This window comes from Dermochelys coriacea, chromosome 16 (genome assembly GCF_009764565.3).
Source record: "Dermochelys coriacea isolate rDerCor1 chromosome 16, rDerCor1.pri.v4, whole genome shotgun sequence".
In the NCBI taxonomy this organism is placed as follows: domain Eukaryota; kingdom Metazoa; phylum Chordata; order Testudines; family Dermochelyidae; genus Dermochelys; species Dermochelys coriacea.
Window position 1 is genome coordinate 276,960 of NC_050083.1, and position 25,629 is coordinate 302,588.

Here is a 25,629-nt window from a genome sequence, read left to right on the forward strand (position 1 = left end):
GGTGAAGAACTACTCTGCTGCAGGCATGCACAGCTACTCTCGAGAGGAATGGGAGAAGATGAAGCCGCTTCTCCCTTGCTGGGGGCACTTTTCAGAGACAGCCCACAACAGACAGCTGTTCCACAGCTATCTGCATGTTTGGAACTCTCCTATCTCCCTTGCCCTGTTTAATGCACTGGTTCGTGCATACAAACAAAACACAGGGAAGGGTGCAACTGAGAATGGGCAACGCTGTAACCCCATCCACTCTGACAAGTACATACACTGCTGCATGTAAGGTTCTCATATCACTGATCCAAGTGTAGGGAGAGAAGAGGGACGACAGCTGGCTTGAAGCCTCTCCCTGTGATGCTTCCTGGGTGCACAGCTGTGGCTGGTCACAGATGCTTTAGGCCCCTCCCCAGCACAGCTCCAGCACAACCAAAACAAGCAGACACTGAGGTCACAACAGGTTTCTTAGAAAAAGGCACCTGCAAAACTCCACTGGAAAGATTTGAGAAAGTGAATGTTCTCTATAGTGTGTGGCTACAGCAAGAACCTTAAAGTGAAAAACTAGCATCAAAGCTGTCACTGACATCTCTGTATGCACTGGCCCAGCAGAGACTTGCAGGCAGCTTAAGCTGGAGAAGTCCATGTGATTTGAAAGTGTTTGTGTTTTAGTACTCTGAAGCATCAGAGAGGGGGAAGGGGATCTAGGGCAGTGGGCAGTTCAAGCCTGATTTTAAATGAAGAGAAACTCCCTCCTCTCCCCGTGCTTAAAATTCACCCACAGCAGATGCCCACGGGGGCATGGGCTTCCACATTCTGCAGAGATCCAGTCTCTGCGCTAGGAGAACCAATGTGCCATATTTAAATGACCGAAGCAGCTGGCTCTTTGCCAAAAGCAAGATCATTCAGACTCCATGGCTGGGGAAAGTCTCCTACAAAACTGATCTCAAGGGTGATGCCAACTGATGGGCTTTACAGCACAGTGCATTTGAAGGGGGAGTGGGTAGTTACAAACATGTATAACGAAGAGTAAAGCCCATGATGGAGGGGAGGGAAGGCAGATGGCTCACACCAGAATTTCTCCCCGGGGGGGGGGGGGGGGGGAAGAGATTCTACAAAGCAAATCATATACAGTGAGGTTCCAGCATCACTCCGGGAGCCCAGCCCAACCCTGACTTTGGCCAGCTCCCAGCACAGGGGTCACGCCGGCACCATGGGGAAGCCGATGCCAGCCAGCAACTCCAGCCACCATTGTAGTTGATGCAACAGTTGATTTTATATTTAAAAAAAAAAAAAAAAAAAAAAAAAAGCCAGGAACAGCCCAGTCTGTGATGCTCCCCGTGTCGGGTCACTGGCAGCTCAGAGCTACTCTGCCATCCACAGCTTGAAGGTCCTGTCATATGAGCATGTTGCTATTAGCTGCCCATCTGAGGAGATATCCAGTCCCATTACTTTTCCCTCGTGGCCAGCCAGCGTTTTCAGAGGGGACCAGCCTGGGTGAGTCCAGATCTTGGCTGTGTTATCATAAGCGCCAGTGAGCAGGAAGTTACCATGCGTAGCTGCAGTGAAGGAGAGGGGAAGAGGTGAGGTTCGCATGTAGAAACAGCAGCAGACAACAGATTGCCAACACCAGATTGCAGATTCTGGAGAGCAGTTAGCTGAGTTTTGGGATTTCTGGCTGTTACCAGCACAGATTGTTCTGCAGTTTTGTTGCAGATAAGTGTTGCTAAGTAAACCAAGGTGTGGGAGGGGAGATACTTACGTTCAAACTTCACTCCGGTTACCAGGTTCTGGTGGGCAGGTATGGTGTAGACACACTTCCTCTGGCGGAGGTCCCACACTTTGCACGTGTTGTCTCCACTGCCAGTCGCTATGTGATATCTGCCATGGGAAGAAGGAAGAACACACTGGTCTCAGTTGGAGTTCATGCTCCCAGAGCCCCAGCTGCACCATGCCAGCTCCCTCCTTACCCATTCGGGGAGAAGTTAATCCCATAGATTTCCTTCAGGTGGCCCTCCAGGAACATGATACAGCGCCCAGTACGCAGATCCCACACCCGACCAAAGGCATCCATACCACTGGGGAAAGAAAACTCAGCATTGACACTTCTTAAAACACATAAGTGTGGTCACTAGCTCAAATGCTAATCTTCAGCAACACACCCAGCCCAGCAAGGAGGCACCTGATCCTGAGCGACAACCTCACTAAGGTTCAATGTAAATCTTACCCAGTCCCAGCAAGAGAGCCATCAATGTGGAAGGCGATGTCATAGACCCCCTTGCTGTGCCCCTCCTGATGGAGAATCTCCTCTTGAGCTTGCAGGTCCCAGAGGCGCCAAGAGTGATCATAGCTGGAGAAACAAAGCCATGTGCCCAACTCAGTGTATTTTTCAGAAGTCTAACCTTGACCCAGACGACAAGGTATGGGGGTGCTCAGACACCATTAGAAACACACACAGATAATAACTGCTTCATTAGCACATCACTGCAGGTCAACCCAGAACCTCATCTGCCGCACAGCATGGGATGACTAGGAACAAGCCTCGTCACGCTGGTGACACTAAGAATTCCTCAGTGTTCTGCAGTGTCCCTGCAATGTGCTGGGGAAGAGGACGCTTCCCCAGTGCCACATGACAATGGCAGCCAGCTGGCCAGCCACCAAAAAGAGCACAGATCCTGCCAATAAAATGAACGTTTCACCACTGAATGCCCAGTGTGGTATAAATGCAGTAGCACACGCATGTTTGTGGTAATGCTGCTGGGACAAGTCAGCCTTATGGTCAGATGTTTGGCTGCGTGTGTGTTCTTTCTGGGTGCTGTACTGACTCTGGCCAGAAAGCCCATATAGGAGGCTCCAATCAGACTGCCCAATAAATCCACAGACTAGGTTCATAGCGAAGGCACTTGGTCAGGTTTATTGTCAACGAAGCATGGTCCCAATTCCCTGACTCAATTGTTACAGGTACACTAACACATGTATGCCCGTTGCAACGGACTAGCTCAGCTAATGGTGGGACTTTCCATTGTCCCCAGGCCAGCCAAAGACACTCACTCTGAGATATCTTTTATACATCAATACAAACAAGTTACACACTGCCCCTCTGACATAGTTAGCTGACACACTCTGAGAAAGCCAGTTACCACCCATCACCTTGTACATCTCTATCCATCACACTGTCATCCTGACCGTATCTTTACGATGGGTCAGTGTGTTCCTGTTATCTTTAGGGAATGTGTTGGCACGAGGTGTTCTGGTATCACCCTTCTGGAATGTGTTTGTGTGAATGCTCTGTGCCTCTTAGGAGTGTGTGTTTTTGCAATATCAGCCCTGTTCTTGACAGATTCTGTGAGCAGGGCCTGTCTCTAGTTCACAGTCCGATTTTGCTTTATATCAGCAAACTTTTGACTGCTACTTTAGCTCAGGCCTCATACCAGGCCTCTGACATAAGGGCTTATGTTTCAGACCCCCTTCCTACTACAAGCCTCAGAGAGCAGAGCAAAGATGTGTATTCACTGGCCACACATGGAGAATTGCATTTGCCCCACACTGTCAGATGCTCTCCTACAGCTCACTGTGCTCAGCTTTCACTCCACAGGCAGGTTTCCTAGCAGGGGGCTGAAAGATGCAAATGACGGCACCTGAGTGAGAATTTGTTTCTCCAGGTAAGTCAGTTAGTCATAACGACAAGCTGCCAGTTTGCATCATTTCGGTTCCAAGGGGAACTGACTGGCAGATTTCCAAAGAGCATGTGAGCTTTGGCACCCAGTGCTCTGGGAAGATTGGCAGATATTTACTTAGGGGGCTGTTGGGAGAGAGGCATTATTTTTAACACCTGTGCATAGTTTGAGGGGAGGGGAAGGTGAGTCCCCATTTAAACAAAGAGTCAGGTTTAAAGACCCAGGAAAAGTATGTTATAACCTGCCAGTTACAGATGCAAGACACAAAGCAGGGAACAGAGTTTGGAGAGCCCCTGGAACTGGAATGGAAGGAAGAGAAGCGGAGAGTGGGGTCACTGACTCATGAGGATTATTACTGTTCTCCCTGGGGGAATTTCAAAGAGATTCCACAGCAGGGTCTGTGGCTCCTTCTGGAGCCAGCATTTCAGATATATTCGGACTACATGTACAGCTGGGTTTCAGGGTAGACCAGACTCTCTGCCCTCAGGGTATCTGGGTCTTAACAGTGACTCAATAGGATCTGCTCCAATCCCTGCCCAAGCCCGTTAGCAGGAGAACCTGTATTCCCACACTTATTTACTCATCTTTCTACTGACTAAAATCAGTGTTAACCACAAGCAGCTGTGAGCAGTGAGCTGATGGCACGGCTCAACAACAAGGCTTTGACAGTTGGCACATCCCAAAAGGCAGGAAGTGGTTATTCCACTAGTCAGTGTTTCCACAGGGATAAATATTATTCTGACAGCTTGTACTTTATACCCATTTGGAGACCAACAGGGTCTCACTGGAAGGGAAGAGAATGGAGGTCTGTTTAGGGTCCTGCCCTTTTAAGGCCCCAGCCTGCAGTAACCTGTGGCTTATTGCAAAAAATGGCTGGGCGTGACCTCTGTTGGATAGTTTGAGGTGAGATGTGCCCCCTTATCTTGGCAATCAGTTTGCTAACCCCGCTCTGCAGACATACAGCAGCTCCTATTTGTTCATATAATTTAAGAGCTAAAGCTTAGCTCCCTGAGTATGGTAAATCAAAGCCACATACCAAGTGGTGCCCAGGAACCTCCCGGAGGGATGCCACATCACTCGTGCCACTCTCATTGTGTGGCCCTCGATATCTGCCACCGGTTCATCACTGAAAGAAACAAACCAACCCTGTTACACATTCTCTACAGGGAGAACAGGCCTCACCCGCACTACTGCAGCCACTAGGGTCACACAGCAACATGACTGACAAAAACCTGTATGCACATGAATGTGTGTCCAGGGCTAGAAACACACAAGAGAAGGGTCGCCCCAAGAGAGAATTAATTAGAATGTTAGAAGCACCTATTGTTTTCAGGTGCTTTGTAATTAAAATAGCAGCAGCAACATAAACAATAACACTGTTAAATGACTGAGCTCCCTGGGGCAGGGACTATCTTCTCTGTGGCTGTACAGCACCTCCTAGATGTTACGGTAATACAGAGAATAATAAACAGTGGACACGAAATCTGAACATGGCAGAGAGGAGCAGCAGTTATCACCAGCCCAGTTGCCCAGAACGAGTACAGTGATAGGAAGACACGACATCAGCCATGAGGAAAGAGTCACATGGTGGTCATGAATGGGCTGATATCAGTTCTGCCATAATTACACTCACCAGCCCAGCAGCCACTAAGAGGTTTGAAAGAGTATCAGAAAGAAAAGCATTCATCCAAACAGGCCAATTAAAGAGATAACCATCTCCATGTCCACATGGGACAAATAACTAAATCTCCCTGGGTGCAAATTTACTGCTGTCATGCCAGAGGCAATTAAAAATCATCCCTCAGAGCTAATAGGAAGGAGCTGAGGCCCTCAAAGCCCCCTGTGTCTCATGCAGAGACACACTGTAGGGCTTTGCTTTTAAAACACGCCAGATGTCAATATCCTGCATTCCTCATTGTTTTATTCTTGCCAGACCGAAGGCTGGACATGGCTTTTGATGACAGCTAACTCCATGCAATGGTGTTCAGCTACTGCTCCTGATCCCAACAAATGACTCTTCGGTAGCAAGGTGCTACATTTGGTCCAATCCTCTCTTGATACTGGTGTTAGCTGAGAGCCCAGGCAATGTGAAAACTTAACTCCTTAGCACCTGCAGCTGGGAATTTTCCCTGGCAGAAGACTACGGTGAGACACTGAATTCCCAATGCAGGGTTTTAAGACCTCAGCAGCACTTAGAACAAGGTCCATCACCCAGAACTGGGCTCCACTGTCAAGCAGCAAATCATCAGGCAGACTTTTCTGATCCTCAGCAGAGGACTCCCCCGTCCCAAATCATGTAAAAGACAAATGGGTGTGGAGAGAGAGCAGAAGAGACTCCCATGGACGCTGCTGAATTCTCATATCCAGCTGTTAGGTACAAGGAAGAACAGGACGTGTTTGCAGAAAGGCATTAAGTGCCCAATAAAACAAAATCAACAATACTGCAACTGTCCAGTATCATTCTGACCTTTCAAGGCTCCAGAGTTTGACAGAGCCATCAGCTGCACAGGAGGCCAGGTTGACGTCCTTCTTGTCCAGGGAGACAGTAGCCTGGGGATGAAACACTATTGCTCCTACATTGGTGTTGTGCCCTTGGCGGGGGAGGGGATGAGAGAGAGAGAGAGAGAAAGAGAAAGTCAAAAGACTGCATGCTCCTGCTGGGTGATCTCTGCTTCCCCCCACCAGCTCTTCTGACAACAGGTTTTATCAGGTCAGAATTGTGCAACCAAGTTATGGCTTAATGGACATGGAACCCCAGGACTCTTCCTCACTGTGGACTAGCCAGGGACTTGGACATCTGGCTAAGCACAGCACAGACTAGGAAAAAACCCACCAATTTCAATAACCAGCAACAAACAATGAACTCATGGCCCTCTCTCATCCCTTCTCTATTACTGGTGAAAGTTGCTGAGAGTCACTCACAAAGAATCCAGTTCCCAAAACGTCTTTAGCCAAATAGCAATGGTTTACATTATAACCAGACTCTGAGGGGAACAAGGGTACTTAGCAAAGAGCTTGCTTCAGCAAAAGCACCTCTACCTCGTAAAGTATGAACAAGATTGCAGTCAGGCACAGACCAGAGCTTGCACAGGCCACTCCTGTTGAACACAAAGAAACATGGTCAGTATCACACTGTCACAGCACAGAAGGGAGTGTGAATCCCAAGAGCACAGCTCAAAAACGAACTAAGAAAACAGTGTGGGGCTACTGCAGTGACTAAAATACTGGTAAACATTGACTTAACTCCCACAAGACTGATCTCTGAAGGGTTAGAGGGGGCTCTGGCAGGCAGTCCACTGAACGGATGAGAAGTCTCCTCCCTTGAGGAGTGATTGTGGGTTAAGGGCTCAACCAGTAGGAGAGGGGACAGTTCTCACTGCTCTGAAGCGCCTCTTAGCCAATGCAAGAAGAGCCACCTCCAATGCAGAGGTGGAATGTGCCACTCGGAGAGAGAGAGTGTGTGTGTGTGTGCGCGCGCGCGCGCTGCAGGCTCAGATCTTCTTTGTGGTGCAGCCACTAGAGCGTGACATGATCCCACAAACCACACACTGAAGGGCTGGGCAGAGGGGTGAGGGCCTGAGGCACAGAAGGGAAAAGTGAGGGCATGAAATGAAGTTGCCAGGAATGCTTTGTGACCTTGCTATAAGAGGAACAGATGTTCCAAACCCTTGCTAGGAACTAGAATGGGGTGAAGGCAGGGTTTAGAAAAGCAGGTATAAGCCTTACTGAGATCTCAAATCCCTACTCCTGGGGGAATTTGGCACCACTGTGCAAGTTAAGAATTAATGTCCACCGCAGTCTTTCCCTGCCCTGCAGAATAATGGATTCTGATGAGGTGTCGAAGGGAAGCCGTGAGAGGGGTCACACTGAAATTACACCTTTCACCCACCAGGGGCTGATGTGGTGCCAGAAGAGAGGGCACCTGCTCTATGGCTGGAGCAGCCAGCCATGGAACGGGAGGGGCCAGAGGCTGCCTTCCTCACAGCACCCTGCCCTGCAGGTTCAGGTGAGAAGGCACGGGATATGGGATGGGGTGGACACAGCAGGGCACATGGGGATGCTAGGGGTGGTCACACACAATGGGGTTCAGAAGAGCTAGTGCGGGAGGCAGACTGGGGCAGGGGCACAGGAGCTAGTGGGGTGACACTGAGCCAGGGGTTGAATGGGATTGAGGGTCTAGGGATACATGGAGACAGGGGCAGCTATGGCTGGCTGAATGAAGGTGCAGGGCCACACTGGGACAAGGGGGTACAGGACCACACTGGGACATGTGCAGATATGCCTGGCTGAATGGGAAGTGGGATGCAGGGACACACGGGGATAGGGCAGATGTACTTGACTGAATGGGAGAGGCTAGGGGTCAGCCAGGGTCTGCATGGGGGATGCTTCCCAACTCCTTAACAATCCCTGTCCCGTCCCGTCCCCCACCAAATCCTATTTTATAGTTCTCCCACCAACACCCAATAACCCTCCGGGTTCACTCCCAGGCTGCTTCCCAGCAATTACTTCCCTTTCCCTCAGCTCCTCCATTACCCCTGACTCCCCAAAGCCTTCTCACTGCTTTGTGGGGTACGGAAAATACATTTCTGTATTGTAGTTTAAAGGAATCATTACTCAAAGTTCTGTATTAATATGGCTAGTACGGGATCTATTTGTCAAAAAAAATGTCCTGAATCTCTCTTGTTGTTACAGACACTTGCTGAAAGGTATTTTGAAATAAATTACCAAAATAATTGAAAGTTTGCGTGATTATATTGTGTTAATTTGACAAAAATATGCAGAATATTAAAATATTGTGTGCAATTTTTAAAAAATTTTGGCACAGAATTCCCCCAAGAATAAATTCCCCAGGACTCTGCCACATCCTTCTCATCCCTCCCATCCCAAAAAGTATTGTAAAAGGAAACTGACCAGCAGGCTGTAGCCAGGAGTTTGGAATTGGGACTGAAATGGCAGTAAGATATCGGGCGGTCATCCCCAATCTGACTGCAGAAATTATTCAAGGACTGCAAAGACACAAAGACAACTCTGACTTAAAACAGCACAAACCGGCAAGAGTCTCTCCTTTTAAGCAGGCCATTCGAGCAATACACCCAAGCGAAGAGAACAGAGGCCTTCATCAAGTCCCTCTGCAAAGAGGTGAACTGCCCCAGCCCCATGCTACCTCCATGCAGCAGACCCATTCTACTGCAGGGCAGGTCTATACTACAAAATTAAGTTGACTTAAGGTGATTTACAGCCACTGCAGTAATTAAAGCGGTGGTTCACATCCACACTATGTTCCTTCTGTCTGCGCTGTGTGTCCTCACCATGAGCACTTCCACCAAGACATTGTGGCGCACTGACAACTGTGAGCCCTGCGCAGGGCGAGGCTGACAGACAAAAGGTGATGTAAGTAATGCAGTGCCTATGTGGACATAGTGTCACCCTAATTACACTGACCTAAGCGCTACGCCTCTCATGGAGGTGGTGTTATTAAATCAATATAGTAGGTGACTTACATCAGTGGGAGCTACATTTTAGCGTAGACACTTAGAGTTAGATCAGCATAAGCTGCCTTACATCGACCTAACTTGTAGTGTAGATCAGGCCTAAGTGCTGAGAGCTAGTTCTGTCTAATGGCACTACTTGGCTCTCAGCTTACTGGGCCCTGCACTACTGGATATGTTTGAAGGTGCACTTCAAAGTGTTGGTTCTGATCCAGAGAACCCTATGTGGTTTGGGCCCCTCTTTTCCTACATACCTGGTGCAATCACCATTGATTTCACCAGAGCTGGTGGCAGGGTGCTCTCAGGAAGAGTCCACCCATCTAAAGCTGCCCCCTCTGGAGGTATTGGTAGAATATTACTGGCTTTAGAGCACCGTGTGAGAATGCTCTTTTAAGCTCTGAATTGGCTTCCAGCTCCATTTTAACAGCAGAGGAGAGGGGGATTCATTGACTCATTCTGAAACAATTGTTACTGTGTTGGTTTTTTCAATTGGTTTAAGACTCCCAGGTGCCAAGGAAGCAGGTGAGAGAACAATCTTTAAAAAAAATGATTCCTCTTCCTTGCTGAGCAAGCCAGTGACAAGCCCAGGCAGTTTCTTTATCATCATAGGCTACTCGTGCAGAAGTGTCTCCATCCCTTTGCCCTCTAGGCAGAGGATTAACAGAGCTGCGCAGATACAAATTTATATCCGCAGCTATAAATCGGTATCGGTGGAACTACAGGGCTGTGGGGAATGGAGCAGAACGTGGGGCTGCTGCTCCCAGGAGCCAGTGCCCCATGCTGGCAGGTCCTCTGGCAGAGCTATATCACCCCTGCCCTGCCCTGATCCCTTCCATGCAGTTGTCTGCGTCTCCTGTTTGGGATATAAATTTGTATCCATGCAGGGCCCTAAGAATTAAACCCAAGCCCTGACCTCTGAATCACTGACGGGACAGGGCCATTTTAGGTTCAAGGCCCAGCCTGGTCACACAATCAAAGCGGCAGAGCATGCTAGGAAGAGCTTGGAGAATAACATGCAGCTGGGAAGTCACTCTAAGCCTGGAAGCTTTGCTCTGGTAGAGCCATCTCTTGCTGATCACTTACAATCAGAGATGAAACCACTCCTTACCCTCAGGGATTTGTGCAGTTCTTGTTTCTGGGATGTCCTGGTCGCCTCTGGAATCTCTTTGTACAGACGGGCTTCTTCCAGCCGCTTCGTTGCCCTGTGGAATGAGCAAAATTAGAGTGATTAGACCTCACATCCCCCTGCTCTAGGGCTGACATAGGTCCTGTCCTCTCCATCCTGGTCTCAAAGCTAGGCTATTGCCAGCGCTACTCATTATGCGTACAAACCCATAGTCCCTTATGCCTGGCTCCAACCACCACTATGAGTCCCCTGTTCTCAAGCTCCCAGCTTTGCCCACCACAGGGCAATCATTAGCTTGGTTTAACAAGTCTGCTGCTCCTTATAACAGCTTACGTCTTCTCCCACTGTTTTCAATTTGTAACCTGGTTCCTTACCTGGGGAGTGAGTAGTTGGCGATCCACAACCTAGCTGTTTTCAGGCTGTTAGGCCCTTCATGATACCAAGTTTGTTGATACTAAAAAACAAACCAACCCAGAAACAGTTTTGAGTGATGTCACTATTCTATTTGGTGCCCTACATTGCATTCATCACCATGGTACCAGAATGCCACTGCAGCAGCTGCTGGTAAATCTGTGCTGAGAGTGGGAAGCAGCTATTTTCAGGGGTTTATAAAGTGTGGATTAGTGTGGTTCTACTATCCCTAGAGAAGGGTTTAAGGCAGATGTGTCACACATACAGTCTCATGGACCAGATTTGGCTTGTCTGAGATGTTTACACAGCCCACATGCCATGTTCAGATTGCACAGTCTCAGCTTTTCATTTAACCACTGCATAACTAATTATTTTAGCAGATGGAACGGGGAAGGAAGTCCAGGGGGTGGGAAGTGAGAGTTGCTGCAAGGAAGAAAATGCAGCGAGAAGAACAAAGGAAAAACAAAATGAAGAGGGAGAGAAAAGAGGGTGAAGAAAGGCAGAAACAGTGGTGTGATGGCTCAAAGTGGGTGGGGCAAGGGGATATATGCCCACTAAAAGACACTGAATGTGGCAATAAAGTACTTAATAATAATAGTAACTAAAAGGTTAATTACTCTAAAAAGACATATTCTGGCCTTGCTCTTCATGCAGTCCTCTCATTGCCAGCAGCAAGTGTTCAGCTGTGGAAGGAGAGGGGCATGGAGCCCTACACATCTACACTTCTGGCTCCTGGACAATAACTAAAAGTGGAATGCAACCCACTCTACACAACAAATTTGACACCTCTGATTCAATAGGTTATAAAAGTGGAAGCAACAGGCTTTTTCAAATGGGCAGCAGTGGCAGGAAGGGATGATGAGTGGAGTGAATTCATACTATCAGACCCTCTATTGAAACAAGAATCCACCAGGACAGAGGCCTGGAAATAATACAGGCTGCCAAATAGGCTGTCAAGCAGCCTCCTCCTCTTTGCATTAACAGCCAGCAAACACTAAGAATGGGAGATTTTACCTCTTCTTTGGATTTCTTAGATTTTTCATCATCTTTCTTGGTCTTTTTTAAGGCGTCTGTGCCAACCACCGAGAGGATATTTCTCAATCTGTAATGAGATGCACCAAAAATTAATCCTATTCACTCAGTGAGTTCTAGATAATCTTGGCCAAGAGAAATCGTCAGTTTCTTTCACTATGTCCTCCCCTCAACTCCTACATCACCATGAAGACTCAATGGACAACAATACTCGCTGCACTCAACACCTCAAGGAATTTTACAGGGGATTTGAGTGGGGTGGGGGTGGTTACCACTATGAGCCACACAAAGGGCTTGGCACAGCACCTTTCTCTCCGTTCTGCAGGCCCCTCTCCGAAGAGCGTGATGGGCTCCCCAAGGGCTCGTAAGCACGCCTTGACTTCAGAGTCATCTGTGGAAACGTTGATCTGCCTGGCACGCTTCCTGCGCTCAAACTCAGCCAACACTTCTGCCTGACGCTCACTTATGTGGTCTTCCAGATCAAAAACCTCACCTACGCCAGAAACAGAGCCATCAAATTAAAACAACAACTAATGAAGTTAAAGCAGCAAAGGTTTGGATAATTCTAACAACTAAAAGCTATACATAATTTAAAAATGATTCTCACAGCCATTTAAAGCGGGGATATTTGGTACCAGCAATGGCCACGTTCCTCCAGACACCCTGCTCAAATCAAGATGGAGCATTGGATATTAGGACTTGTAGTCTCAGCAGCCCCAACCTCTGTATTAAAGTGCAGCCCTCAGGCTTCTGGGAAGCTGCCAGCATGCCTAGGGTCCTATGAAATCCATTTTATTTTTGTAAATTTTTGGATTTATTTTTAAAAAATTAATTCACTCTTCTCCAGCCCTGGGGCCAGAGCCGGGAGCGAGAGAGGGAATTCCATGTTATTGTTTTGATTCCATCTGTGTTCTTGTTAACATGGATTTCATAGGCCCTCCATGCCTTTTAGCTGGGCAAAGTTTGTGCATCTACAACTTTGGCCAATATTCAAACCTAAACAAAGACTCATTATCCTTATAAACATCTCTAAGTCAGCTAAAAATTAATTCCATCTTTATGGGGGATTTTTAAATCAAGATTATTTGATACACTGACAATAATTAAGTAGCCTTACTATAAATGCATAAAAATGTTCAGAATTGGATTGCAATGGGAAAAGCGGATTAAAAAAAAATTCCTATAATTTAAACAAAACATCCTACAAATATACAGAATATGGTAAAAGTGACACATTTTAAATCACCTTTTAAAGTAGCACTTAGTAATATGACCAATCTGACATTGCTGAACAGTAATACAAGAAGTCTACAGAAGTGTGTGTGTGTGCGCGCGCGCGCGTTAGGGGAGTGTGTGAGACAGCGTGTGTGTCAGGGGAGTATGTCTGCATGCTGTCTCTTTAAGCAGTGCACTCACCAGACCGAACACTTGTTCGGACAGCAGCCAGGCTGAGCCAGAGGCTGGTGCAGACAGGTGCCCCTTTGTCCCCCCACCCCAGCTAAGACTGGGTATACCAGCAGGGGGAGGGAGACAACCGGACATCTGTGCACCTCCCCTCCCAGCCCCGGCACGCACACACACCCACCCACCATAGCAGATCAGGGGGCTCCCAATCGGGAGCACCTTGACTCTCCTAAGTGCAGCTGTACCTAGCTCAGTCATGCAGCCCTCCCTGACGGCATCCTACAGCAGCCGCTCTAGTGCCAGGGAGAGCAGGATTCCATGTTAACATTTTGATTCTGTCTGTGTTCCTGTTAATGCAGATTTCACAGGGCCCAAACAAGAAGAGGGTGTTACGCAGTGTGCACTCTTACCACTGGTTATGTTAATATTGCCTGCCTCAATCGCAGCTTTCACTCTCTCTCTTCCCAGGAGCCCTGATTCTCCTTTGGCAAGACGTTCCCTTTCCTTCTCCTCCAAACTGCCGTAGAAGATATGGGATCTCTTGAGTGGGAGAGCATCACTGTCCTCTGAGAGCTTGTTTTTTGTTGCCTGGAGAATAAAGGCAGGATTTCAAAGGACTTATTTTATATTTATTTGGCTACAAAGCAGCAATTCAGCAATCTCTTCAGCTGCGTGAGACAGCATCCCCGAGTGAGAAAGAGTTAATGAAGTCATCCAAGTGAGAAGCCCCGAAATTATATATAAAAGGTTCATTTGAACGTTGAGACTATTCCCCAGCAAAACCGTGTTAAAGAAGAGTTAGCTGCAATGGAGTTTTTAAAAAACTGGACTTTTGATCTTTTCTGCTTCTTTATGATGTTAACAAAAATCCTCTCAGGCTTTCTTTAACCATTTTTTTCCTGCTAGTTTCTTCCTTTGGGGCTACACTTGAAAGTTAATTTTGATTAAGGTAGGTGCAAATTTAAATGGCATCAGCTATTTCCGATTAACTCCCTGCATGGATGCTCTTATTCTGAAATAAGAGTGCTGCCTTGCTCCTCTCGATTCAGCTAAACTAGAACAACATACTCATGCTCCAGAATACGAGGATGCACACAGAGATATTGCTGAATAACTCCATGTAGAAGCAAGCCCTTAAAATGTAAAGTCTGCTCTTCTCTTGCTTTGCTTGAGAACCTCTGGGTGATACGAGGCATGTTTGGTGCAAGCTCTTAATACTCTAACTGAAAGGAGGAACGATCTGAATCTTTCACAAGGAATTTCACTATTCAAAACATTACTTAGCCTTAGAAGCTAAATAGGTTTTACTAAAAGTAAACAGAAGAAAAATTTTAAACAGTAATCCCTTCTCCACTTTAAAGCTGAACCTTCTCTGATCTTCTGATGTCATCATGATGAAATCACAATTGTCATCATTTCACAAGTTCTCCATCAGAGAATCTTTTAGTATAGACAGGTCCTTAATTTCTCCTGTAGAAAACAAGCAGGAAAAACAAACTTAAAACCCCTTTCTTCCCTTCTTTATCCATTAGATAGAAGCAAAAGGGGTACAAGACTATTTGCAGGTCACCTTTAAGACTGACAATGTTTTTCAATGGAGTCCAGCTAATATGCACAACAAAATTACACTCCCTACAAGTAATTAAGACCTCCAAAAGCAAAAAGACCCCAGACGGTTGGAAAATGTAGCTGTGAAGCTGAGGGAGTCAGTAAGTTCCTTCCCAGTTATGACACATTTCACTGACACCCTACCCCACCATACTCCCAGTTTTTCCAAAATATACACAAAGGTCAAACCAACCAGTTACTAGATTATAACATTCTATTCCCTATGTAAAGGCTCCATTTCCAATGATATCATAACATCTTTGGCATAACTCCATGTTTAGATGCTCTTATTCTGGAATAAAGAGTGTCCTAAATGGTCCCAGTTACTTGACATTTTCCCCAGTTAGCGTATGGCTCTTATTAAGCCTTTGGTGGACCAAAGTGAAAATGGTATTTGAAAAAGAGTTAGGCCTACAGATGGGCATGAGATTAGCACACACTGGATTATGCTGTGCATGTGCCCAAGAGGTTTGCTAACCAGTCAGGAAGCACAGGACCTGAGTGGGTCAAGAGGAAATGTTACAGCCATTGTACTTGAGTAACCCGCATGCACTGGAAATTCAAACCCTGCCATTGGTAGAAAGCTGAAATTGAAACAAAAGAATGTGGCTATAATCTGCCTCTGTCAAGGGGTGTTTTGTTTTTTTCATTTTGGGGAAATGTAATCTGAGCACAGCAGAAAATTGAGAAGGTGCTCACACTATTTTTGAAAAGAACATAAATTACACAGGCAAATGCCTCCTGGGATGCGGGGGATTAAAGGGTGGAGAAGCCGTGTGGGAGAGGGGTTTGGGGCAGGAGCAAAAGGAGAGGGGATTAAGGGCAGGGGAACAAATCGGTATGGGTGATAAGGGATGGATGATACGGAAATGTGGGGAAGAGACTGGGGCAGGGGACACCTCCCATTTTCTCTCCTTCCATGTGTGCAGGGATCTGGGGGTATCTGAGCCCCAGACTCCTCTCTCTGCTCCCCCAATGTGAGCTGGCATCCAGGGAAGCCTTGCCCCTCTAGGTGGGGAGCTGAGAACAGGCATGCTAGGAACATGCCCCAAGAACACACTGCTGAGAGATGGGGTGAGGAGCTGAGAACAGATGCTTGACATGTGTCACAGGCTCTCAAGCACTGGCACTGGAGAAAAGGGATAAGAACACTGACTCAGGGCATGTCTACACAAACTGCTACAGCGGCACAGCTGCAGCTGTAGCGCTTCAGTGAAGACGTTCCCTTCTCTGATGGAACATGTTCTCCCACTGGCACAAGTAATCCACTGCCCTGAGAGGTGGTAGCTAAACCCAGAAGAGAACTCTCCTGTTGACCTAACACAGTCTACATCAGGGGTTAGGTCCATTTAACTATGTTGCTCAGGGGTGTGGATTTTTCTCATCCCGAGCAACTTAATTCCCTCGTGTAGACCAGGCTTCAGATGAACAGAGCAGTTACACATCTCAGAGCTATTGTTTCAGGCTCCATGGGGCATTCCTCTTCACATGAGTATATAACAGTGAGCTCAATGGGCCTCTCCACACACCTCTCTGAGCCTCCTATGATGGAGATGTAGAACACCCCTTCCAAGGACTTGTCTACACCACGCAGCTTTTAGTGACAAGGCTGGGTCGCCACTCTTTTTTGGTACTTTCTTGACACTTTTGCCAAACAAAATACTTCCAGCCCCATGAGCGGCGTTAGCTTTGTCGACAAATCCATGTTCACACTGCTACTTGCATCGGCAAAACTTTTGTCTTTCACAGGGGGGCCTTTTTTAAGTACCCGTGTAAGACAAAAGTTTTGTTGACAACATCACAGCGCAGACAAGCCCCAAGTCACTACACCTCTTTATGCCTCCGTTTCCCCATCTGTACAATGAGGATAAAGTGCTTTGAGATCTACTGATGAAAAGCATTACATAAGATCTAGGTATTATCATTGCTACCTAGCCACAATAGTTGCTGACCTAAATAACTACAACTTCCCAAATGATCCCTAAGGCTGTGTCTAGACTGCCACTTTCAGTGCTAAATCTTTTGTCGTTCAGGGGTGTGAAAAAAACACCACCCTGAAAGAGAAAAGTTTTAGTGCTGAAAAGTGCCAGTACAGACAGCTCTTTATCGCCACGCGCCGAGCAATAAAGCTACCACCACTCGTTGGGGTAGTTTTTTTAATCCCTGGAAGAGCTCTCCCCCGGCGATAAAGCGCGATTACCCTGCCCATGTCACAGCCCTGCCGCGGCCACGCTGTAAGGTGGGCAGTACGGACGCACCCTTACTCTGAACACCAACAGGAAAAGGAGGACTTGTGGCACCTTAGAGACTAACCAATTTATTAGAGCATAAGCTTTCGTGAGCTACAGCTCCCTTCATCGGATGCATTAGCTCACGAAAGCTTATGCTCTAATAAATTTGTTAGTCTCTAAGGTGCCACAAGTCCTCCTTTTCCTTTTGCGAATACAGACTAACACGGCTGCTGCTCTGAAACCTGAACACCAACGTTTCTCGTTATGTTTAAAAAAGTAATGCACGGGCTGCCAAAGAACTTCGTTCACACAGAGTTACGCTCGCCCAGTTCAATCTGGTTTCCTCCCAAACGTCAGGTTCAGCAAAACAGACTTCGGAAAAGCAGGAAACGCAGCGTAAATTCCCCGAGCTCTGCCCTCCGCGAGGGGCGCCCATCACACCCCCTGCTCTCTCCCTGGCCTGCGCTACGGGCCCTGCCCCCGCATCGGGCGCGCCCACCTCCCCCGCGCTACGACGACCCCGGGAGGCCCCTGCGGCTCTCCCAGAGCCTGGCCTCCGCGCCGCCTGAGGCTCGGGGCGGGCTGTCCCCGCAGCAGCGCGCCCCGGCCGCGGCCTGCCGGAGCGACCCCGGCGGGGAGGAGCGAACGGCCCCCGGAGCGCCCGGGCGAGACCCTACCCGCGGGGACGGAGCCGGGCCCGGCTGAGGGAGCGGGGCCCGCCCCGGGACGACACGCAGCGCGGGGCCCCGCGAGGCAGCCATGCCGCTCGAGACTGGCGGGAGAGCCGTGCGACGGGCCGGCCCGGGCCGCGCGTCCGCTTCCGGGTCACAGGTGGCAGGGGGCGCGTGGGCTTCCGGGTCAGAGGGGCGCGCCGGGAGGAGCAGGCCAGCCCGGAACGTGGCGCGGGGCATGCCGGGAGGTGAGTGCGGGGGGTGCAGGAGCCCATTGGGGTGCTCGGCAGACAGAGGGCTGGGATCCCCCCCGTCCTCGCCCACTGGGGCCATTCCGTGAGCAGTCCCCGGCCGCTGGGCCTGGCCTGGCCTGAGTGCAGCCTCTGGGGCTAGGGGACTGCGAACGATAACGGGTCTGTTGCCGCAGGAGCTAGTTCATCTGCTTGCCTGATCCACCCACCATCCCGTCAGAGGGGCCAGGCCCTCTTCCCAGAGCCTTCCTTGCTTGCAGCAGTCGCCAGCAGGCCCTGCTCTCACCTGTGGAGCATGTAGCGAATTAAAACTAAACCGCAGTTATCAGAGTAACAAGTCAAGGCGTCTCTGCTGCATTATGCTTACTCGCTGGCAAATTTACAACGTTCAGACCTTGGTCCGGGTCTCCCTTGTACTACTGCAGGGTTGGGCAAACTATCGTCTCCAGGCTGCATCCAGCCTGCCAGCCCTTCTAATCCAATCCTTGAGCTCCAGCTGGGGAGCAGGGTCAGGGGCTGCTCCGCATGGCTCCTGGAAGCAGCAGCGTGTCCCCCCTCTGGCTTCTATGTGTAGGGGCAGCCAGGGGGTTCTGCTCTGCACGCTGCCCCTGCAGCTCCTATTGGCCAGAAACCGCAGCCAATGAGAGCTACAGGGCGGCACCTGCAGACGAGGCAGCATGCAGCAGAGCCGTCTGGCCACACCTCTGCGTAGGAGCCGGAGCAGGGACATGCTGCTGCTTCCGGGAGCCACTTAAGGTAAGTGCTGTCCTGAGCCTGCATGCCTGAGCCACCCGCCTTCACCCCCCCCCCCCCCGACCCAGCCCTGATCCCCCTCCTGCCCTCCAAACCCTCGGTCCCAGCCTGGAGCACCCAGCCAGAGCCCTTACCACCTTGTGCACCCCAACCCCAATTTTGTGAGCATTCATGGTCCACCATACAATTTCTATACCCAGATGTGGCCCTTGGGCCAAAAAGTTTGCCCACCCCTGTACTAGTGCAAGACAGCTAGGTTCTGCTGACCCTCTCTTAAAAATTCAAACAGGAACCAGTTTGGCTGAGAAGTATTCGAAATGCTGCGTCGGAAACCAACCCGTTTGGAGCTGAAACTAGATGATATAGAAGAGTTTGAGAGTATTAGAAAGGATCTTGAGGTGAGAGTAAACCTTCTGGAGACACCCTGTATGGAAACCAGGTGACTGAACCCTGGTAATTTGGATTTGTATATAATGGGGCTTGTCTGAGAATAGAGCCTCTCTGCAGCAGTGTATGAGCATGTAGATACCCCTCAAAAACCAACAGAAAATTTCAGCTAGCGCAGAGCAGCAGCCTTTTTACTTAGTGATGGCTCATGCACCGAGCATCTTACTCCTATGCTCTACAGTCTCTGCAGCTTCCAGCTAATGTCTGGGTGCAGTTCAAGTTGGTTGATCATTTGGCTGCTGTGTATCTTAGACGTCTGCTTTTCTCCTCTTCTCAGTAGTCGAGTGAAGCTGGGAGTCTTGATTTGACAGTCCCTAAATTGGTACCTCTGGGGCCTGTCATTCTCAATGGAGAACTCTGATGTTGGAACTTGCTTTCTTGGGACCTTAATTGTGTGACCTTCAGGATATCTTGCAAGGCCTGCCTATCTGCTCAGGCTGTCCCTGAGGGGATGGGTGAGTGGAGAGGGACTCTATCTATCTTTGGTAGGGGGTGCAGAGGAGCATTAATGTAGATTTATCATTGTGTGAATGACATTTGTATTCATGCACTTGCAGCCATTGGGACAAGCATAATATTTACACTGAAAACACAGAATGATGTTAGTTGGGAATCTTAGGGCTATAGGGGTGCAGTAGTTCTGTGAAAAGCTCTGGAACTTCTTAAAACTTCAGAGCCATCAGAATCCCTTCCTGGAATGATAGCTATCATAATTCATGCATCCAATGAAGTGAGCTGTAGCTCACGAAAGCTTATGCTCAAATACATTTGTTAGTCTCTAAGGTGCCACAAGTACTCCTTTTCATAATTCGGAGTGTAACTGGCCTTCTCCATTTCTTCAGGGAATGGCTGTGCACCCGACCTTCCACTCCCCCCACATTTTTTGAGTCACTTTATCTCTGAATGCATCCTGGGCAAGACTTGGCTTGACTGAGTCCCTTAACTTGCAGTGCACTGCCATGCACCTGTGTGACTGTAGCATCATCCCTATTAATTGATAGTCATTTATATACATGCGGGTTGTGAGGTGTCTTAATACTGTGATTTGTGTATTAACACTTATGGGACAACATATTTTCATTAGGGCTGTTGATTAATCAGTTAACTCGCGCGATTAACTCAAATTAATTGCGATTAAAAATTAATCACAGTATTTAATTGCACTGTTAAACAATAGTATACCAATTTAAATGTATTAAATATTTTTTATTTTCTACATTTTCATATATATTGTGTTGTAATTGAAAGCAAAGTGTATATTTTTATTACAAATACTTACACTGTAAAAATGATAAAATACTATTTTTCAATTCATCTCATACAAATATTGTAGTGCAATCTGTCGTGAAAGTGCAACTTACAAATGTACGTTTTTTTCTTGCATAACTGCACTCAAATAAAATGGTGTAAAACTTCAGAGCTTACAAGTCCACTCAGTCCTACTTCTTATTCAGCCAATCGCTAAGACAAACAAGTTTGTTTACAATTTACAGGAGATAATGCTGCCCTCTTCTTATTTACAGTGTTACCAGAAAGTGAGAACAGGCATTTGCATCGCACTTTTGTAGCTGGCATTGCAAGGTATTTACATGCCAGATATGCTAAACATCCTTATGCCCCTTCATGCTTCGGCCACCACTCCAGAGGATATGCTTCCAAGCTGATGACGCTTGTTAAAAAAATGTGTTAATTAAATTTGTGACTGACCTCTTTGGGGGAGAATTGTATGTCGTCTGCTCTGTTTTACCTGCATTCTGCCATATATTTCATGTTATAGCAGTCTTGGATAATGACCCAGCACGTGTTTGTTTTAAGAACACTTTCACAGAAGATTTGACAAAACACGCAGAAGATACCAATGTGAGATTTCTAAAGATAGGTACAGCAAGCACTCAACCCAAAGTTTAAGAATCTGAAGTGCCTTCAAAAATCTGAGTGGGATGAGGTGTGGCACATGTTTTCAGAAGTCTTAAAAGAGCAACACTCCGATGCAGAAACTACAGAACTCGAACCACCAAAAAAGAAAGTCAACCTTCTGCTGGTGGCATCTTACTCAGATAATGAAAATGAACATGCATCGGTCTGCACTGCTTTGGATTGCTGTGGAGCAGAACCCATCATTCAGAGCCGCATGTCCCCTTGAATGGTGATTAAAGCATGAAGGGACATATGAATCTTCAGCACATCTGGCACATAAATATCTTGCAACGCCAGCTACAACAGTTTCATCATAACGCCTGTTCTCACTTTCAGAAGACATTGTAAACAAGAAGCAGGCAGTATTATCACCTGAAAATGTAAACAAACTTGTTTGAGTGATTAGCTGAACAAGAAATAGGACTAAGTGGACTGGCAGGCCATAAAATTTTACATTGTTTTACTTTTGAATGCAGATTTTTTTTGTACATAATTCTACATTTGTAAGTTCAGCTTTCATGATAATGAGATTGCACTACAGTGCTTGTATTAGGTGAATTGAAAAATACTATTTTTTTTACAGTGCATATACTTGTAATCAAAAATAAATATAAAGTGAGCACTGTATACTTTGTCTGTGTTGTAACTGAAATCAATATATTTGAAAATGTAGAAAACATCCAAAAATATTTAAATGATATTCTATTGTTTAACAGCATGATTAGTCATGTGATTAATCACAATTAATATTTTTAATTGCTTGACAGCCCTATTTTTCATCCTTATGGCTATTCAAAAATATCCAATGAAATTGTTCTGTCTGTAAGTAGTTTTCCTGTAATGAAATCAGCTTACCTAACATTTTCCCTACCTTCACAGTTCGAAGGCTTTCCCTGTGATCAGTTGTCAGAGCTGAAATAGACATCTCCTTGACAGTGCTAACATTCCCTCCATGGAAGTTTCTCTAGTTTTCCATCGTCCTTATTTTTAGTTGATCACTTTTTTTTCCCCCCGCCCCTTCCCCCAGAGTCGCAAGAAGCAGCATGAAGATGTGGAAGTAGTGGGAGCCAGTGATGGAGAAGGAGCTATTGGTCTGAGCAATGAGCACAAGAGTCGAGAACAAATGATAAATGACCGAATTGGTTACAAACCTCAACCCAAACCCAACAACCGTTCCTCCCAGTTTGGAAGCTTTGAATTCTAGAGATTTGATGGCCTGCTACCTTCCACGGGCAATTGAGTATTGGACCCTGATGGGGTGTTCATCCCAGACAGTGCTGGCAGAGATGTTCAAAGGCTGTTTGGGCAGCTCTAGAGTTGGCTGGGATGGGCCTGTGTTTGCCAATGTGTCTTGGGCTTTAATAGGGGAAAGTGCCTTTCCCCAAGGCTGGTGGGATGTGTTTTTAACCTGACTTGTTACTGTACCTCCAGAAACCCCTCTGCCCAGCCACTTTGTTTTAAATAAATATTTTTTTTTTTTAAATGAGACGCTGTTAATGTATGAGAACGCACAGAGGGGCAGGTAAAGAGGAATGGAAAATGTTAACAGCAGAGTTGGCCTCCTGTGGGGGAGAAAAATAGGAATCAACCGTGGCCACTGTCCCCATGGGGATTTGCACAGAGGCAAAGCTCTGCCTCCATGGAGCAATCGTTTCGGTGTTCTTAAAAACCCAGCTCCAAGTGGTGCAGGTGTGTGAGCCCAGGGGAGTAATTCAGAGAGGTGTCACTCACATTTTTATGGACTGGGTACCTGTGAGTGAAAGCCTCAGTATCTCTGCACACCAGGGCGCGGCAGGGCAAGCTTCCCTAGACACTGCACTCACACAACTGCCTTACTGTTTACTCCTAAGTTGTCGAATCCTTGGCCTCTCCTGAGCGTGCCACGAAGGGAGCCAAGTATGATGGCTGCTGTGTGGATTGCTGGTTTACTAGGAAATGGACCAGGCTTCAACTAATTTCACAGAAGTCATTTCATAGCTGCATTCAGACAGCTACTGCCAAGCTGAGGTGGATTTGAGGCTCAAATCTCTTTCACAATCCAATCTCCCTCTCCAAATACTTCCAACAGTATAAATGGAAGGCTGGGGAGGTGACTCACTTTGTGGGCTTTCTGATCAGTAAGTTTGACTTGGACAATGGAAGTAGTAAATAATTAAAAGCCAGACAGTGTAACTAGGCTGTAGCTGTTTGGAGAGGATTTTTAGAGTGCTGAGGGGCGTTGGCTGTAAAGAGCAAAGGCCACCAATCATAGCTGCATAGCTTAATGTCACAGACAAAAAATACCCCTAAACTGATTGTTTTCTAGCAGAGGCTGATCAGCAAAATATACAGGTTTCAGATGAAGGTTAGCAGTGCTAGGGTTAACTGGCTGCATAGGCAGCACATGTACCTGAGTGAGGTCATGGTCAGCTAAAGGGATGGAGTTCAGGTCACAAGTAAGTGACAGAGAAAGCTAGGTTTCAGAGGGAACTGAGTCTCGGTGTACAAGACTGACACTCCACTCCCTACTGGCTGAGCTTGGGGACAGAAGGCAGGACATGGGCCCTCAGAGTGGATGACTAAGTTAACATCTCTTTGTCACCTGTCCAAGGTTGTTTCCCACTAGCTTTTGATGTATTAGCCATTCTTGTTCCAAGTAGCTGAAGTGATGGAGTAACCACCATTTTTTGTACTACACAGTGGCAATTTTTCCCTGTCTTAGTTTTGTCCTGCTACTCCTAGTTATAAACTCATCTATCATAGTAAATTCCTTTCCAGCATTGCCGTTCACCCACTTGAAACAGCTGTAGATTTATGGGCCCTCTGCTCAGGATGTATATAGAAAGCAGATTTTGGTGGAGGTTGTGCTAACTACTGTTCCTCTACTTGACTTTTCCCATTTATTGTAAGCTTACATGAACAGAAAGCTACCCTTCGTAGTCATGCATCAGTGAGCTCCAGCACTACTGTCCCAAGAGCTTTGGAGGCTGTTTTTCATGTGCTGGTATTGGTACTCAAGTGCCCCAGTAGATGTTGTTCCTTTTCTCCATTCTTAAACACAGCAAGCCTGGTACTCAAAGCCTCTGCAGTGTACTTGTCCTGTGAAGGTGGGTCGACTGGAAAGGGGCTGGCAATAAGGCCACGTTGAGCAGTCTAGGTGCTGACTCCATAGGCCATTTACAGCTGGGTAGTTACTCCTTGTGGAGGCTGGTGGTGCCTGCTCTGGCTCAGTGCCCAGCTTCACCTTTTCCATGTTGGAGGTACATGTTCCAAGACACTTCCACCCCAGTAAAATGCAGTCTACTTTATTAACTAATTATATATAGGAGGAGCTCTATTTACATTTCAGACAAGTTGTTTCCAGAACAATGGATTTAAAAACAATATCATGGTCCCCTGTAACCAACCCTGTGATACAGCTGGAATCAGCTATAGTTCATCTAAAAGGCACTACCCCAGTTGTTTCCTAAAGGCACTTAGATAAAAAAGCAACAAAAAGACAGTTTATTTGCAACAGAATTCAGAGCCTAGGAGATGACTGAACACTGTGTAATTCATCCAAGGTCACAATCAGGAGGCACAGTCTGAAAACAACATACTTGCATACAGCCCACCATACATTATCTTTAAGCATGTTAAATACATGCATCATTTAAGAACAATTATTAGTCATTGAAGGGGGGGCTTTCCTCCAATAGAAGCCTAGTGTCAGCATCAGGAGGTCTGCCTCAAACGCTCCTGCAAAAGATTCCAGGCAGGAAAAGGGGTGTTACTAGAAGGTGCTCTAGGGAGGTTGGCAAATCAACCAGCCTGGGCCAGGAACACAGGGATGTTAGGACTGATGCACCATGTGGAGATTGTAACCCAGTGAGGCATGTGGCTCTGTCAGTTTATTTTATAAACACCCCACGGGATTGTCAATTTACATTTAACCACAAAGGGTAAAACCTGGCCATGGATTGAAGGCTCATGAGAAGCCCACAGAGATAATAGGGGCACACTCATATTAAGTGAGCCTCAAGGCTAAGACTTGGCCCTGGCCACTCTTAGCAAACTTGTGAAATGCAATGATTCAGGCTAGTAAAGTTTGTGGAGATTGCGAGAGAGCAAAGTCTCATCAAGCTGTGAAAGCATGCGAGGGTAGGGTAGACAGGCACAATTCATGTATGGGGGATGCGGAAGAGTAGTTTTGAATTGTACTCATTACCGATGCACCCCTCTCTTCCTCTCCCAGTCTTGGCCTGACTAGCACCAGAACATACTTCACCCACTTGAGCCAGTGCCAGCCCCTCTACTCTCAAATGCGAACTGCCTTCTGCCGTTTCCCAACCTGAGGGAGTGGAGGGTGAGTAACGTCATATTCAGACAGGAGTCTGAGGAGATGGGCCTAGGCAAAGAGAATAAGGAGCAAGACCCCGCGAGTCTGAACCGTACCAGTGCTCAGGAACACTTCTACAGGAGCACTGGGAACCAGTTTCCTTGTCACATGCACCCAACTAGCTGGCTTCCAAAGAGTTACACTTTTCATAAAGAGCAAGAGGAAGCATGGGCAGTGGTTAGAGCACTAGCTTGGGATACCAGGGACATGGGATCAATTTCCTGCTCTGCCATAGACATGTGACCTTCAGCAAGTCCCTCAGGCCCA

The 25,629-nt window shown here is 47.3% G+C and overlaps 2 protein-coding genes across 4 annotated transcripts; one reads left to right on the top strand and one right to left on the bottom strand.

The window, feature by feature from the left end:
• Positions 1 to 1,245: 1,245 nt before the first annotated feature.
• PRPF4 (pre-mRNA processing factor 4) lies at positions 1,246 to 17,776 on the bottom strand. Of its 2 annotated transcripts, XM_038374624.2 has the most exons (14): positions 17,644 to 17,776; positions 13,538 to 13,715; positions 12,030 to 12,216; positions 11,706 to 11,793; positions 10,655 to 10,734; positions 10,263 to 10,356; positions 8,577 to 8,671; positions 6,705 to 6,763; positions 6,133 to 6,256; positions 4,702 to 4,791; positions 2,216 to 2,338; positions 1,959 to 2,066; positions 1,751 to 1,869; positions 1,246 to 1,547 (listed from the first exon to the last, which is right to left on the bottom strand). In XM_038374624.2, the coding sequence occupies exons 1-14, from the start codon at positions 17,725 to 17,727 to the stop codon at positions 1,354 to 1,356; spliced, it is 1,623 nt and encodes a 540-aa protein (XP_038230552.1). In that variant the 5' UTR covers positions 17,728 to 17,776; the 3' UTR covers positions 1,246 to 1,353. The 2 variants fall into 2 exon arrangements, with proteins under 2 accessions (XP_038230552.1, XP_043355077.1); XM_043499142.1 differs by lacking the exons at positions 10,655 to 10,734; positions 13,538 to 13,715; positions 17,644 to 17,776 and having other exon boundaries at positions 12,030 to 12,171.
• On the top strand, positions 17,759 to 22,491 carry CDC26 (cell division cycle 26). Of its 2 annotated transcripts, none has more exons than XM_038374640.2 (3): positions 17,759 to 17,885; positions 18,931 to 19,039; positions 22,033 to 22,491. In XM_038374640.2, exons 2-3 carry the CDS (start codon positions 18,959 to 18,961, stop codon positions 22,207 to 22,209), a joined length of 258 nt encoding a protein of 85 aa, XP_038230568.1. In that variant the 5' UTR covers positions 17,759 to 17,885; positions 18,931 to 18,958; the 3' UTR covers positions 22,210 to 22,491. The 2 variants fall into 2 exon arrangements, with proteins under 2 accessions (XP_038230568.1, XP_038230569.1); XM_038374641.2 differs by lacking the exon at positions 17,759 to 17,885 and adding an exon at positions 18,614 to 18,644.
• The last annotated feature ends 3,138 nt before the right edge of the window (positions 22,492 to 25,629 follow it).

What these genes read in the sequence shown, in the direction of transcription:
- PRPF4 (XM_038374624.2), bottom strand. Translation starts at nt 17,727, where the DNA reads ATGGCTGCCTCGCGGGGCCCCGCGCTGCGTGTCGTCCCGGGGCGGGCC. An exon ending in GCCCGGCTCCGTCCCCGCGG is followed by an intron (nt 13,716 to 17,643) that starts GTAGGGTCTCGC and finishes TTTATTCTCCAG; the next exon opens with GCAACAAAAAACAAGCTCTC. An exon ending in CTCCTGGCTACAGCCTGCTG is followed by an intron (nt 6,764 to 8,576) that starts GTCAGTTTCCTT and finishes TGTGTTCAACAG; the next exon opens with GAGTGGCCTGTGCAAGCTCT.
- CDC26 (XM_038374640.2), top strand. Translation starts at nt 18,959, where the DNA reads ATGCTGCGTCGGAAACCAACCCGTTTGGAGCTGAAACTAGATGATATA. An exon ending in GTATTAGAAAGGATCTTGAG is followed by an intron (nt 19,040 to 22,032) that starts GTGAGAGTAAAC and finishes CCCTTCCCCCAG; the next exon opens with AGTCGCAAGAAGCAGCATGA.